At 38.7% G+C, this 16639-nt stretch overlaps 1 protein-coding gene across 7 annotated transcripts in view; it reads right to left on the bottom strand.

The window, feature by feature from the left end:
- KLHL13 (kelch like family member 13) overlaps nucleotides 1-16639 on the bottom strand; it is a 78910-nt gene that overhangs the window by 30147 nt on the left and 32124 nt on the right. The window contains exons 1-2 of one of the 7 annotated variants that reach the window (XM_027687138.1): nucleotides 3953-4351; nucleotides 3361-3473 (exon numbers count right to left, since the gene is read on the bottom strand). The exons of 4 other annotated variants lie outside the window; for them this stretch is intronic. In XM_027687138.1, coding sequence (XP_027542939.1) covers nucleotides 3361-3458 — 98 coding nt within the window. In that variant the 5' untranslated portion in view covers nucleotides 3459-3473; nucleotides 3953-4351. Of the gene's footprint in view, nucleotides 1-3360; nucleotides 3688-3952; nucleotides 4352-16639 lie in introns of those variants that run through there. 2 more of the 7 variants (XM_027687140.1, XM_027687137.1) reach the window with 2 other exon arrangements.

The following is a 16639-nucleotide window of genomic DNA, read 5'->3' as shown; positions in this document are numbered from 1 at the left end:
CCTTTCCTCTGATTCACTTGCTGAAACTGCCCACATAATACATTAAGTCACCTAGGTCTCTGCCCACATAGTCAACACAACCACAAATATGAATATGATTTGAGTAGTGGTGCATAAACTTGCTGTAACAGCTTCCACACTGTTTGACAAAAGGAATCTATATTCTAAATCACAGCAACATGAGTGTCATGAAAGAAAATGCAAAGCAGCCTGACAAAGGCATGTGCACGCACCCAGAGCTGCACATTCCTCCCTCGTGCACTAAACCAGCTGTGCTACACCTACATACACTGGCACATGCCAGCACTCCAGTTTTAATAGTACCTAATTTTCCCTATGAAATGTCACTGGATCTCTGTAACTTGAGGGAAAGTTCAAGCAATTCTGGACCAGTTCCACCAGAAGACAGAGAATGTCTGCATTCCCCATCAGAGGGACCCTTCATCCTTTGAATAACATGAAGAGTTACCTCTTGCAGTCAGGATGTCCTGAAAATATCCCTCATAAATAACTGGTGGTAAACAAAGCTACCAGCCAAGAGGCAGCGAGTCACTGCTGCTCCTTCCCATTGCCAGGAAAGCAGTACCAGACCCAGCAAAACCAGCAGAATTCCCAGTAACAGAATCACCTCCTCAACCTACAAACTCATCAGCTCACGTTCCACAGGTCCTTTATTTCATGTACTACCTCTGCCCACTACTTTCCCGCAGCCCAGAACTCTCTGAGCTCCTCATACTCATTCCCCACCTCAGGAACTGCCACAAACTTTACAGGCAGAGACTGAGCTAAGTCACCCCAGCAGCACAGTTTGCAGGACAGCCAATGTTTCACAGTGGTACTTTGTATGTGGATGCTGCTTCATCCAAGAACACACTTCGTCCAAGAAGCCAAACATGCTCACAACCACCAGTCTCGGCATTTGGATACAGGGAAACTAAGGCAGAGTTCAGGTATCGGGTACCCAGACCAAGTGAGACTAATAAAATCTATGTGTCCTGATCATCAGTTTAACCTCTAGATAAGTTACTTGTAAATCATAGGCTGCATGAAATTTTTTAAAGTTAAGGTCAACTTTACTAGAGGAACCTCAAAAATTGGAATTTCTTTACAAATATAGAAAAAAAAAACCCCACCACACCTTTAGGACCTCCTTACTTTACATTTCAAACCACACTAAAAACCCTGTTTTGTAAGATTAAGATGTTAAGTATTAAAGGGATTAAAGCTCCATCACACCTTTGTATATCCTAGATCCAAAATTCCAAGCATAAAAGTGTTCATCTGTGAATTCTAGAGTTTTATGGTCATTTATTTTACATCAATACATGTACTGTTTCACACACCACTTATTCCTCAATCTTTTACTCAAAACATAAGCCCTTTGCCAGTGTGCAGAGTACTACTTATGACAGAAAATTTATAAATATGAATGTGAAAAAGATTGGATCACATAAAACAGTAGTAAATTTACTGTAATCTCTGAAATGAAGATAATTAATTCTGTCACCTATTTTACTGGTCAACCTATATTAGAAGGGGCTTTTTTAATCAGATGATATATATTGCCAAATCAAATAGGTGCCATTTTGTAATGTTTCTCATTCTTTATAATAAAGTGTATGAATAATTTTAACATTAGATTTATGAGTCCTGCTAATGTCAAGTCTGCGTGCCACTAAAGAAATGCCTTCATAAACGTTGAGATACATTGACTCATTACAGGGAGATGATTAGGGCTGCTGATCACATATTTCTCATGCTCCAGATAAGCTCAGCATCGTATAGTTAAGCATGATTGCTAAACCTGTTCATGCTTTGAACACACTGAGATAATCAGCTACACGATCCCCAGCACAAAAGCTGGAGCACACACAGAGCTAAGATTAGTGATTTAAAGGCGACGCACAAAAGAAACGCTCGGTTTCAGCACCAGAGAGATCAGACTGGGCTATTTCTGATTTTCTTGCATTTAAAAGTATTGCAGTTTAAAAAACAAAAGCATAACATACAACACTAAAGGCACTCTTTCCATGAAATAGGTTGAAATGCCTCACAGCTCTTCTAACACCATGACTGTCATTGTATTTAAACCATATTTTTAAAAAACTCTGAATAGGTAGCAATTTATTGGTAATAGCTTATCTTCTGGTGGCCTTAAACATACTGGCTCCCAGTAAAAAGGCAGAAGCACTTCCATGAAAATTAATTTTAAATTGGAGCGTGCACAGCCCAGGTTCTGTCCAGCCAGGTTATCTCCCTAAGCCTCAGCCTTTCTGACCGAGAACAATAGTGACCATGCACACGGCGCTGGATTGTTTCAGCCCCACTGGTATCAATGCAATTCTCAGCAACAACAAAAAAAGGACATTGAGAGGACCTGTGTATCTCTTACAGAATGTCCCTACAGTAGGTGAAGCACAAGCTTATCTGCAAGCAGACAATACAGGCTTAAAAGTACTAATATTGTAGGTATTACACTGGAATACTATTGGAAAGTACCAGCCTTTACAGTAATTTCCAGATAGGAAAGTCATCTACATAGTGAAATTTAAAGCAACTCTTCCTCATTTCAAAAGAGCTGCTTCCTTAAATAAAGGCAGAAGCAATTCAGTACCCTGTGCTTAGTAGTTTTATTCCACAGAAGGAAAAAAAAGCCACCTGTATATGCTAACACAGAACTCGCAGCAACAAAAGGTGAACAAAATCTGCATCAAGAGTTGGCAAGACAAAGGCATATTGTCACCATGTGTATTAAAATACTCATTTATATGAAGCTACTTTACAAGGACAACCTGTATAAACTGTAAAAGGATTCAGATATGAACGATTTATATTTATGTTTTAAGCTTTTATTGGAACTTTCAATTTGTATTAAGGCTAAGACTTTAAAGAATAAAACAAGACCAAACAGGATGATTTCTTCTACACAAGAACTCACACGAACAAAAGTGCAGTACAATACAGCAGGTGATTTCAAGCTCAATTTCCAAGTGTAAATGTCAGGAGGAAGAAATGTTAGCATATACACTATAAAGAAAGCCTGCCAGCCTCAAAGCTTAACTTGTCAATTCAAGATCAGCTCTACAAATTAACAACAACACAAACTTTTCAAATGAACATATACAATATTATTATGAATATGGCTTAATCTGAACATTTTCTCTAGGTTTCAACAAGAAGGGAAAGACTCGACACGACATCCATCATGAAACATCCAGGATAAAATCTGGGGGGGGTCTACACAGCAAACAAGAGAAAATTCTGAGTGCCAATGTCATTTAATATACAACAGGGTATTTTGCCACAGGGTAGTCTCACGAAAAAAATTCCCACCTTATTATCCTCATTTCTCTCACTTACATGTATGCTGGAGAAAGTGGCGATGACCTGGATGTTTTAAGCACAGGAACTGGGAATTTCCAGATAGCAGGAGAGCTCGTTTTCCATTTCAATGGCATGTTGTCACCACGGTACTACAATAACAGTAAACAGCGTTTCCATAACAGACTACCAACTAGGACTTCCATTCCACACACTACTGACACAGCAGTGGCTGCTGCTAAGAACAAGGAAATGATTCTGCCAATGCCCTTAAACCGATGCTTCCAATCTGTAAAACAGGGCTGCAAGGCATCTCCTTTTAAATCCTGCTGTCCCCTAAAGCAATATGATGATTCTATCCTTCTAACTCAACAATAGTGCCACCTCGTTAGGGAAGCACTGACTGCAGTATATGCTTTAAAAAAAAAAGAAAGACTGCACTGTGCACACCAGCACAATGCAGCTTGATTTAATAAAAGCAGCTAATTTTTAAAGAACTGTTTCTGATGCTATTGTTCTACCTTAACAGGAACACTGCAGCACTGTACTATATTCTCTTCCTATTAACCTCATTTCTGACCAATGGAAGCAGAAAAAAAAATGGGTTTCATATGAAAATGAAACAACATACCTACTCAGAATACACTTGTCATCCTCTGAACATTCTTCTTTTGAGCTGCAACAATACAAATGGGATATAAATCTCAGCATAGCCTTAGGCCACGGCTAATAGAGATCAGTGACTAAATTCAGCAGCCTGTTTTCCTCCTGTGCAAGCTCTGACCAAACAATACAAGAATGCCATTATGGAAAAAGCCCATTGCAAAAATCAGTCCTTCTAATCCATAGCTAGGAAGACAAAATAAAGCACAAATCGCTGCAGGTTTCTGCATGTTCTTCTAATAGCTTCTGGTTCAGGATGCTCTCATTTTCCTATTCTCATTTCCAAGGAGGATGAGCAAAATCTCATGCATTTTACAACATGCTATGGGAACACAAATATCACTCTGTCTTCTGCAGTAGAGAAGCAGAGACTAGCAGGCTGTTAATAGCAGTCTTTGTAGGAACGCTATCAACAATCTAATTCTCAACGCCCCCCCAGCAGCTCACAAATTGCCTGGAGAACTGACGAAGCAGATGGTCACGCAGGTCCCCATCAGGGACCACTCTGCAACTCAGTGCTCTGCTTGGTGACCTCCCGGGGCTGATGACAGCAGGGAGCATAGGAGGCAAACTATTAAAAAGGGAATGGAGAATTGAATAGCATACTATGCATAAGCAGAGCAGGTTTCTAGGGAAAAGAAGGCAGAGCTTCAGCTATATTGATTACCTTACAGGGAAAAAAAAATAAAGCACTTGTAATTTATTGCCAGTCGACCAAATCTACAGATTTCAGAATAGTCTTTGTACAGCGTGACAATATTTCTGTTCATCAGGACAGCTTAATCCTGTCACTAAAAAGCCAACACCCTGTCATGCTACCCAGCAATGAAGAATCAAACCAGGAGCTATCTCTATAAATGTCTATAAATTTAATCATTCTAATAACATCTAATGAATGCTGATAGGTTTTTTTGTAGTACTGAAACCTCCAACATTAATTTTGGGATGGAATCACCAGGGAATAATTGCTGCTTCTGATCACCAGTATTGAAAATTCTTGACCAAAATAGTTTTGGACGTTTGAAGCTGTTACCATAACCACAGGCAAGGAACTAAAACAACCCAGGATGACCAGAGTCAAGGACTCATTCAAAAACAGCTGCACCTCCTGGACAAACAACTGAGAAGCTCTCTCCCACTTCTTTGAAGAAGTTCTAAATTACACATGAGCACCATTAACCCAGGCAACAAATTGCACAGGAACTGCTACCTGGGATGCTGAACAGACATCACTGTGTAGGACAACAGCGTTTTATGTGCTATAACTATTAAGAAACACTAGTCCTGCAGAGCATGCAGTATTAGCATAAAAAAGTCATACTTTCAGCAAAATAATTCATGCATTTACACGCCAACAGGCACGCTTGGCTGCACGCATGGTAAACACTGCGTGCAGCCTCATACCCACACATAACACCAGACTACCAAATCATGCCAGCTCTGCACTGAAGGCCTAGAAGTCAAGTTGAAAGATGTCAGATAGCAGCTATTATCATCACAAAGAAAAAAATCCCCATTTTGAATTCATACACACAACTGTCTTAAAATACGATAAGCAAGTGCTGTAACTCCCATCCTCACACTGAGTGCAGCCAGTGCAATAAACTAGTAACTGCTAGTAAAATCACTATTTCCCTGCTCTGCTAACCCCAAGGAGATGATCATGTTTTATGTATTAGCAGTGGCATTACTAACACCAAAGAATGAGGCTAAAGACAATCAATGCATCACTTTTCCAAAAGTAACCCTTGAAATACCCTTTTAACCGGTAAAAGCCTACTCAAGCCACAAAGTCATTGCCAAGCACTTACTGGCATTTAAGTCAATCATAGCACATCTAGAAATCAGACTTATTTTTCACTTTTGACCCCAAGAAGATCATTCAGCCTACAGGACAACATGAGTCCTCAAAAACCCGCTCTCCCTTTGGGTGCTTCTGATCCCATTTATTTTTCCAGTTAATCTACAAGCAACCTAAATAAAAACTTTACAGGAAAATATAGTAGCAGTAAACATTTTTTTGAAAGCACATGAATCCCAAGCACTGCCCAACCAAATCTCCTCCCAATGTCCAGCACACACTATTCAAACTGCCCATGTACAAAATGCAGAACTGAAGAAAGTAGCAACACCAGGTACTCTAAAAATAGAGAAATGCTTTTCAATTGCTAAAGAACAACCATGTGAGAAATGAATCACCTATCTGCACATAAGGAGAAAAAACAAATCAAATCCCATTTTCTTCCTGACAGTCACAGAGTGGTTGCATATTCACAGGGAAAATACTATTATAATGTATTTTACACTTTACATAAGCTATTCCTACTACAATAGAAAATCACAGTATATTATTCTGATATTTTAATTAAGACCTCAAAATAACAGTCTAGTTACACATGTAAAAATATGAGAAAAGAAATCTGATCTCCTGGTGTGCATTGCACCTACTGAATATACATTTTCTGTTCTCATATTACAGTGCTTTGCCATTCATCCCCAAATGAACTGGTTCTGAGGGCCAAAAGCAGCAATACAGGTCTGTGCAGAATCCTACTTGGTGGGAAAACAGTTATTTCCAGACAAGTGCTCTGAAAATACAACAAATTGGCACATAAACTGGAGATTTGCTTTAAGTTTAAAACCCTTAAATGCCGAAGTCCCATAATAACTGCACAGATTACACAGCAGCTTGGGACCATACAAGGGACTTGTTTTCTGTGGTTTTCTCACCAGCAAGTTCACACCCAAAATTAAAAGCACTTATAACTTGTCTAAAGTTACATTCTGCTTATTATCTCAGTCTCTTACATATCCTTTACTCTGTGTACAAAAGATGAGAAAACCTTTGGGTTTTAAGCAACCATTTCTGTGCTTGTGTTTCCAAAGCTGCACTGAGGAGACAGAAAGCAAAGAAACTGACAGTGTGTCAAGCACTTCTGCAGAAAATTCCTCCATAAAGGAAAGGAAGAGGTGCATAAGAAGGAAAAAAAAAGGTAAATAAGGCCACCAAAGGCAAGATCCCAAGATGCTACTTTACAGACCTGAGATGTTAAGCAAGGCCAGAAGCTACTGACTGGGGCTGTACAGCAGTGAGGCTCTGATCCCACAGTGAGAAGGGACACTGAAGAGCTGTTAAAAGAGCAAAGCATTTCCTAACCCTCTTCCTCCACCCCCGCACCCCAGATCCTGCTTCACTATTGACCAACAACCAAGATTTAGCCCCAAATTAGAGGAGCAGGCGCTCAGCACCACACTCAGCAAGCACATGATCGAGTCACACACAGAACCAACCACCCCCTGTCAGCGGGCTGATCTCAGCACCATTTCTTATGCAAGCCCTCCCTGATCCTCAAGGGCAGGAATGCAGCTAAAACCACCCCCCTTGTGACTTCTTTTCCTTAGGATATCCTCTTCCTTTTTTTGTGCAACTTGAAGGCTAACTCACACTGCTTCGTACATACTGACTGTCAACATGTATGCCTTTGCTGCTTTTTACCTGCATTGTAAAATAAATGCTCTCCTCTTACAGCCCACCACATTTACATTTCTGGAGCATGTATACTTCCAACAAAACTTTTAAAACTATCTCTGCATTTCCCATAAGACTTCCCTTCACGGTTGTTCAAAGAAAAAGGCACCGGCAGAAAGATGTATCGGAGCCCAGGTAACTTAAAACTATACTAGTGTGAAAATATTTATTCTAAGCCTTGGAATGCCACATGAATTTTTGTAGGAAAACTAAGCAGAATAAAAGTCAACTTCCAAAAATGCCGCTGGATTTTCCTCAGTTTGCACAGATTGAGTTTAACTTTCCTCAGTCTGTTAAAAACAAAACAGAAAAAAATATTTGCTCAGTGAAGTGATTTGCTGCAGTTAAAAAAATTTGCTGTTCCACTCTAACAAGCTACTTACCTCTCTCCTTTTATTCATCTACTAAACATCACAGGAACTGAAAGCACTAGATGAAAATAGGGTTATGCTATATGGAAACTTTCTCAAGTCTTGCAAACGCTTTCTTAGTGTGACCTGAAAAGTCTTCTCACTTCCAGAACCTCAGGTTTATTTTAGCTTTACAGGAAGAAAAACAGTCAAAGTTACACAAATAGTGTGATTTACATCTCCTGTTTTCATCTAGAAATTTAAACAGAAAGGTCTAAATATTTGTGTCACAAATATTATGTGTTCTAATAGTAGACTATTTCCTGCTGATTAAGTGTTTGTATAACAAAAGACACCAGACTCAGATACACAGACAAATACTTTCAAATGGTGGTGGTAAGACCAGTAAACATCTTCAAACTTTTGAGATTCTTTTTCCCAACACCCATGTTCTAAAAATTCATTGAGACAAAGCCCTGTTTCCATTTTAAAACAGGTATTTGTTATTATATGACAAACCCCCTGATTTATGATATTAGCACCAGCAAAGCTCACTCTGAACTGAAGGCAGAAAATCAGTTTCACATTGGGAGGAACTGCTCTGATCTTTTCCATATCTTCAAACTCCCAGCCTGCTGAGCTGATGCATCCTACTACACAAGGCCCTTTCGATACAGAATGAAATAAAGCAGAACCTCCAAAATCCAATAAAGTATTCCCAAAGCAATGGAGCTCAAACGCAATAATAATTTCAATATCAAATCATTTCAGCAGTTTAAATATGGCTGTAAAGACACAAGTCTGAAACTGAACAAATAAGGAGCAAATAAGGATGCATAAAATTTCTCTTCAGGTTCCCTAAAAAACTGACCGTGTGATAGTTTAATTGGCTTCCTTATTCAGCTCTTTCCCCTTCACATGGGTGCTTCTCATGCCTCTACCTCTGGCTTTTCAGTCTATTAAACTGCAGCTGTTCCAATTACTGAAAGAGAATAATTAAAAGATGGTGTTGACAGTATTGCCCTATATATGAGTCAGTTAATAAATACAATTTCTCTGACCATATATTGTGAAAATATTCACACCAAAATTCATATGAAAGGAAAACAAATCTCTGCCTAAGGAGGAATCCAAAGGAAACCAGTCCTCTTGCAGTGGCACTGTAACATTCCACAAATATTGAAGTACAGAAAAAAATTGGCAATATCCACCTGGCAATGCTTTTACTGAAACTGCAACTATTCTAGAAACACCAAAGATCTATCTTCCCAAGAAACAGAGTTTCAATCATTTTTTTTTATTTCATCAAGAAATAAGCTTTAAAATAGTTCAAGACAGTTCTGACAATTACACATTTACTTTGGCTTACTATCCACTATGCTGTCCCAGAGAATTTTTTTTTAATAACTGGAGGTAAAAAAGCCCTCAGACACCAGATATAAGCTACAGCGTCTTTTGGAAGCAGTTGTACTGTAGACATCAACATGCACATGGCCTCACAAATGGAACAGAGACGCTTATCAAGTAGTTACTATCAAATATATTTAATTCTCTTAAATTTGTCTGACTGCTCAAGGAACAAGGAACAACCATAAAGCATAAAGAAGTGAGATAAAATGGGTTTGCAGCCAACCCCTCCTGCTGTCAAAATGCTGTAAGTAGTGCAGGTTCCCATCTCTATAGCAAAATGTGTAGGGCCATTTCTAAAACAGGGGAAAAAAATCCCCAAATCTTTAAATATTAAGTTAAGCAGTCAGGGCATGTACCACGTGTTTAACAAGAAGTACTGCAGTTTTCCATCCACCCACTCAGCATTTTTTCCTATATAAATGAGGAAATTGCTGCAGTAACATTTTAGGATGCATCATTTCAGTGAAAATTATTTTTATACATAAATATACATATGCATACTATATATATGGGATTGTGTATATAGCATGTATATATATATATATATATACACTCTCTCTCTATATATATACACACACATATATTATTTCTGTATATAATTTGACAAATGTATATTACCCTGCATCTGACACAGTCACTTCCCCTTCCTTCCCAGACACTACAGTTAGGAAAGATTCAAATTCTCACATGATTTTGAGACTATCAAAATGTATGTTCTTCAACAAACAGGCAGCAGCTATCCAACTGAGCAGGAATCATTTTGAGAAATTCATTTCTTCATTTCATACATTCTTCAAAAGCCCATTATCCTGGTCTTTGCATCATTCATTAATGAAAAAAAAAGACAGTCTGAGTATGAAACTTCTGAAATTATTCAGGAACAGCAAACAGTCGAACTCACACTATTTCCTATCAGGTCACAAGCAGCTATTTTTAAAACAATTTAAATAAAATAACTTTAGTTAAAACTTAAGTCAGCTTCCAAAAAACTTTCAGGAAAAGGGGGGAAAACAAGAAATGAGCAAATTTAGTCCATGCAGTATTCACACTTTTAATATTTGGAAGTGTTAATTTATTAAAATATTAAATTCTGATTCAGGTACATTTTGTAACTACTCACAGTCTCAAATATTTTAAATCTATTCCTAAGTGTGTGTTTCTGGCCATGAAAGTGGTTTTTATGTTATGCCACTTGTGGATGCCCTGCATTTTCTTGTGTGTATTCTTGAAGAGGGATTGTTCTAAAATTGAGGTAAGATTTCTAGCAAGAAATCACTTTCAAGAGTCAAGTTGCACTGTTAACTTAATTACAAGCCACAGGTTATAATATGCAAAAAAAACAATCCCAAAAAACCAAACCAGTTTTGCTTGGGCAAATTACTCTTACATAAAAGGCATTAGGTAAAATAAGGTCTTAAAACACTTAATAGGAGGTAAAACCGAAGCCGAGTTAATGAAGGTTTCCAATTTTTGATCTAAGCCAATGTACTCTGCTGACAACACACTGCTAAGAACAAATGCTTTTGAATTAACACCAATTTATTCAGAGAACTTTGCTCATCTTCCCCAGGTGATTATATTTAATAAATCAACACAGAAACCCGAATGCACAGTCACAGCAGCCAGACTGACCCTGCTGAAGATAATTGTCTGAAGCAACAGTTATTTTTATTTGATCAAACTGTGAACTACAAAGAATTTATTTCTAAACAGCTTCTCCACAGCTGTTAGGGTCTGGTGGCTGCACAATTTATTTTAGTAAAGTATGCCTAAACACATTTACACATCTGACTCAAATGATGCAAATATATTAAACAATTTAGTAATTAAACAGAGGCTAGGATTGAGCACCAGCCACTAACAAGTTCAGTATTTCCTGCACCACAGACAGCAAAGTGCAAACTACTTGAGCCATGTGTCGGGTAAAGTTTTATGAAAATATTCTTAACATTAAAGTTTGTAGGCTTTTTTCTTTCAGTCTTCCATTATTTACAAAGGATCTCTTAGTCATTTTGCATTCATAAGCCTTACTGTCTTTATCCTCTGGAGTGAGTTTCTGTGGTCCTTCTCACCCACACACAGTGTCCCTGATGAAAAGAGCAGGCAAGAAAAAAGCCCCTGCTCTTGTGTGCTTCTGTAATGACTCAACTTCATTAAAAGACAAAAATACAAACTTTTCCTGAGCACAGGAATTCCCACTGCACCGTCACCTCTGACGTCTGCTAACCCACAATCCCCAAATCTCCACTGGGGGCACCCTGGCATCTTTATCTGAAGGCCAGAGTCCCTCGGGAAGACTGACAGAGAATGAAAAGGGAAAGGTTTTGAGAAAGATGCTGATGCTTCAAGTCCAGGTTGTCAGAAATTGCTGTGTGCCACCCAGGAGCCAAAAAACCAGCAGGAATGCATCTTCTCCAACAAGACTCGAAGCTGCTGCACCATGCTGCCCATGGCCACTGCAGCTGGCTGGATTCCTCTAAGGAATCACAAAAGAGACACTTACATAGATGCACTCAATTTAATTTTCTGCCATCAGCATGTTAGACACAAATTTTTATGAAATAGCAACTTGCCCTTAGAGTTCAGCTTGCCTTCACACACAGGGACATGTGAAAAAGGCTTACACAGCAAAGAGTTCAATTTCAAATTTATCACTAATGTTAATTGTTTATCATCAGTAAGAAAAAAAGTACAATTTCTATACACTAGAAAAGGAGTTTCAAGTCCACAGAGTATTCCAACTAAATGCCATGAGAAGAGGTAGAAATAGTACCAAAGCTGGAACAGCTGAAGAGGCCATGTGAGAAAAAGGGAGTCTTGCACTAAACGCCATACTTTAAATTTCTTTTTCTTTCCTCCCCCCATGAGCCAAAAACAATCAGGAATCAACTCCTACCAAGTGACAAAGATAGGTGTTGTCCAAACACTCCTTCCCAAAAGACAACATGGGGGAAGTCCCTGGTTCATTTACCCAGGATCCTCCCTTCCTCGGCAAACCAAGCCAGTGATAACCTCCACAGTACCTCCTCCCAAAAGGAAAGCAAAATCAAGTAACCAGGTCTCTTGTTTGGATGCACTTCCACACCCATTTGCAGCAGTGAGAACTGACAAAAATGGATAGTTTTCACAGGTTCTTTCACTTGGGAGGGGGCCAGGAGCAAAGACACTGAGGATCCACGTTCGCAGTTCACTGATGATTTGCACCTCATGGATACCTGTAACCACCGCTGCAGTCCTAAGTGCATGGAGCAACTTTAATTCTAAGATTTCTACAGAGTTGGATTCTGGCTCTTCAGAAAATATCCAGTTATCTTTTATGGCAAAAAGAGGTGTTCTGCAAGTCCCCACTGGTGAGCGTTGTTATACAAAGGACCCAAGGCCACAGCCTTTCACATGAATGGAAGGTATAAAATCAACGAGCATGTTTGTGCCACAGAATTAGCACAATCTTAGTTCCCATCAACATTGAAAATAACACGAGACTTTAAAAATGCATACCTTGCTTACATTTAGATTCTTCCAGAAGACAAAAAAAAACAAACCATGATCACAAAAAACAATTCTTTATATGGAACAGTTCCATTTCTCTGAAATACACCACTATATTATAATGCTGAATCATCAAATGTCAAAATTCCTGCATAATAATCATAGAAATAAAATTACAAACTGCTTTCTTGTCTAGCAGCTATGAGAACATAAATTTAAAGAAAACTCTGCATTTCCAAGGCAAAGTTTCAAATAATGCGAGTTATTTATTTCAAATTTGTTATGCTGGGCAAATGTACAAGCTATTAATTCATATCCAAAAGCAGATTTAAAGTGACAGTTTTAAGATATTCACTTAGCAGATTGGAATTGCAATACCCCTATTTAGTGACAGTGTAACTATCTGCATAATTTAGGATCAAATCAGGACATGCTGCTTTGCATAAAATAATTGTACATAGCAAGAAAAGTCTAAGTACGAGCTGTTTTTAGAAAGGCCCACAGAAGAACAGCAATCTTATTTGCATTTTTAAAAGCTATGAAATACTTAAATAGTTTAAAGTCTCCTGATTACAAACTCTTATTTCATAACACTTCAAAGATCTGACTCTTGGAAACTGAAGTTCAATGCTTTCTCCAGTGTCCACGTAGCAGCTACTAAAGGTCCCACCGCGGAGGAATTTAACCAGCACTCCACACACTCCAGGCAGTTTTCTACAACTTTATAGCATTGTACATGTGACCACATCCCCTCACCTGGCAAAACCACCCTTCAGTGACACAGAACTGAAAATAAATCGGTGATGCTCAGAGGAGGAGAGGACTGCAGAGAGGTGGGTGGAAGGTTTGGCCCACGACAGCCGCAGCCAGTGGAGTGACACCACTTCCTTCCACCCACCTCCCAGAGGTTTGGTCAGCAAAAAAAAGGGTTTAAATTCTGCAAAAACTCAAGGCTCCTATGCAAAACAGTCATATTCTTCTCATCTGTGCTGCTCTAATGAATCACAGCAGGCTAAGGGTAGACCACATGAGAGAGAAGGGGAAAAAAATTAAAAAAATTTAGTAGGTGTGGCGTAGAAGTCCTTGAGGTGAAACAGCATTGAACAGCTGTGGTGGGCAAAGAAGCAGTACAACAGTCAGCTAAACCAAGAAATATTGGTATTTCAGCACCTCCTACAGCTGCAATAATGTACTTTTCTACAGCTGAAAATATCTTTTTGATGCACACATATAGAACATCAAGCAACTGTGATAACTTTAAGCTGGGACAAGCCTTTGTCTGAAATATTTGAAAGTAAAGCAGTTGTAATTCAGGTGTTTGTCTGCCAGAGGGAGCTGAAGGAAAGAGAAAAAATTCCATGTATCTCATTCCTTCAAAAGTTTCAGGGTTGTCCTACACCAATTAATTTTACTATCCAAACAAAAAAGAGATTTAATGCAAAATGAACCCCAGCGGTGTCTGGCACAGGGCAGTCACAGCCTCATCCCTCACAGGGCACCCCTGCACAGACACCTCCACTGCCAAAACCTTGCCAATTATGCCCAATGCACTCTCTCTATGAGTAAGTCCCTCTAGGTCTTTGAATGGAAACAATAGTTATTTTTAAAGTATATTTAAGTACTTTTTTATCAACACCACAGTGAAGATGACAGCCCCAGAGACAGACTAATAAGGAAAGCATTGCATGAAATGGGTTCTAACAACATCAGCTTCTCATTAAATGCAGGGCAACACTGCACAAAGACTAAGTTTCCTGTTTGTCAGAATGAAATGCAAATTATGCTGAAAACGGATCGTCATTTAAAGGCTTATTGGTCTTTTCTGCACACTTTTCACTTACCTCTTCTAACACAACATTGGCACACCTATAAATCTGCATGTGGTTAGAGCTGCTACAGCACAAAACTATAATTTATAAGTTACCATACTAATAATTTATTCTTTCATAGCACCAGTTAACAAGAAGAGTTTAAAACAAGCAGGAATTGGTCTCCTTTTGCAAATTGGTAAAGCAAAATATCCAAACAATGTATTCATGGGAAACTAGGATTCTGTAAAACAGCTCAGGAAAGAATTGCACTTACGGACACGACAGACGATCCCTTCCTTCCCCCTGCACTCTCAAGTAAACTACTTCCAACTTCAAAAACTTTAGCTATAAAAGCCAGCATGAATCTCACCAGAGGTTTCACATTTGGGAAAAAAAAAAAAGCAGGATGGTTATACCTTTAAATAACTCCTTTAAATATTAAGGTCCGAACTGACCCAATTTCCCTTAGATCAAAATTTCAGCTTTAAAATAAGTGTAGAAGCATCCTGTGCATTTCTTGCAATCAAAACATTTTAGGAAAATCTGTTATGCCACCTTCTGGTATTCACAAGAACTACTCTACAAGACAGATATTTTAATACATTCCCATTTTAAATGAGAAAAACACCAATACAATCAGAAAACTCAGTTCATATATGAAACTGATGCAAAACATGACTAATTTTAAGCTTTGGTTGATCTGTGCAACTTCACAGCTACGACTTGCAAGCTTGGACTAGCTTGTGTCCAGCCTAGAAGTTCCTAAGCCTGTACTGCCCAGAAGTTGGACTTGATGATCCTTCGGAGTCACTTCCAACTCAGGATACCCTGTGACACCTGCTGACAAATAGCACCATTCCCCCACATTACCTGATCTATGAGCTGTTTTGCTCCCTGCCCCATCTCACCAGCTACAGCAAAGGAACTAGGAAAGGTAGAGAGGGGAAAGGATGAGAAAACTTGTGCAATGGCTTCTGTACAAGGATCAACTTTTAATAGCACAAAAGGCAGACAAGCAAGAAGAAATACATTAAGAGTCTACAGTGCCACAAAAAGCACAGTAAAGGTGGGGTCATTATTCACCAGCTCTCCAAAATAGTAAAGAGAAAGCTTCACATGAAACTAGCAGATGTTTGGTGGAACAGAAAAAAAAAACCAAACAACCAAACAAACCACCAAAACCCACATATTAAAAAAACCCACAGGAGCCTTAATCACATAACATGTTTCCGCTCTCCCACTATCAGCTTTCCAGTAACCATTTCTTTTTACGACACAGATTCACAGAAGCAACTGAGAAAAACAGTTTAAAAAGAAGTGGTTTGTACACAGAGGCTCCAGCAGTCACATACAAGGCCAGCAATCAAACTTCACCACTTTACCTCCCACTACCAAAACATCCTTAATATTGTTGAGGGACACACACGTGGATATGTGAGAACAACTATAAGCCCCCTTCTCTCTGTATTATACTTGGATGTATGCAATTTAATCTGTACTGCTAAGCAGATAAGGAAGGATGAATTTAAGCTATGACTTCAAGAAATTTTTGATCAGTCCCAACTTAAGCCTTCAATATAAAACTGTTTCTAGATGTCAAATTTCCACCGACAATTTCTCAAGCAGAAAAAGCTTCGCTGAAGGAAGAAAGAAGACACAGAATTAGGTATGAAATAACATTAACAAATTATGTGGATAACTTACTCCAAAGTGTGTCAATTCAGATGCTTCACTGTTCCTCCCAAGACAATCTAGTGATTCTCCAATCTTAGAGAATCTTTGATGCAGAAAGTAGATATTTCTGGTTATAATTTTCCACTGTAACTTTGAACTATAAAGCTGAACTATATGAATTTAAAATGGAATTAGGAAGTTTGGTGTAGGTATCAGACAAACCCAAGACCACGCTCAGGTGTGTACAAGTACCAGAACCAACATGAGACAAGTGAAATGCAAGGACATCCATATGCATCCCCACTTGCTCATCACACCTTCCCACAAGCCTTTGCATATTCTCTCAACTATGTATATTCAGCTCTCTGCAGTATATATTTATAATCATTTTC

The sequence above is a fragment of the Neopelma chrysocephalum genome, unplaced genomic scaffold (genome assembly GCF_003984885.1).
Source record: "Neopelma chrysocephalum unplaced genomic scaffold, ASM398488v2 Primary Assembly neopelma1_73b, whole genome shotgun sequence".
NCBI classification, from domain to species: Eukaryota; Metazoa; Chordata; class Aves; order Passeriformes; family Pipridae; genus Neopelma; species Neopelma chrysocephalum.
This window is presented reverse-complemented; position numbering and strand designations above follow the sequence as displayed.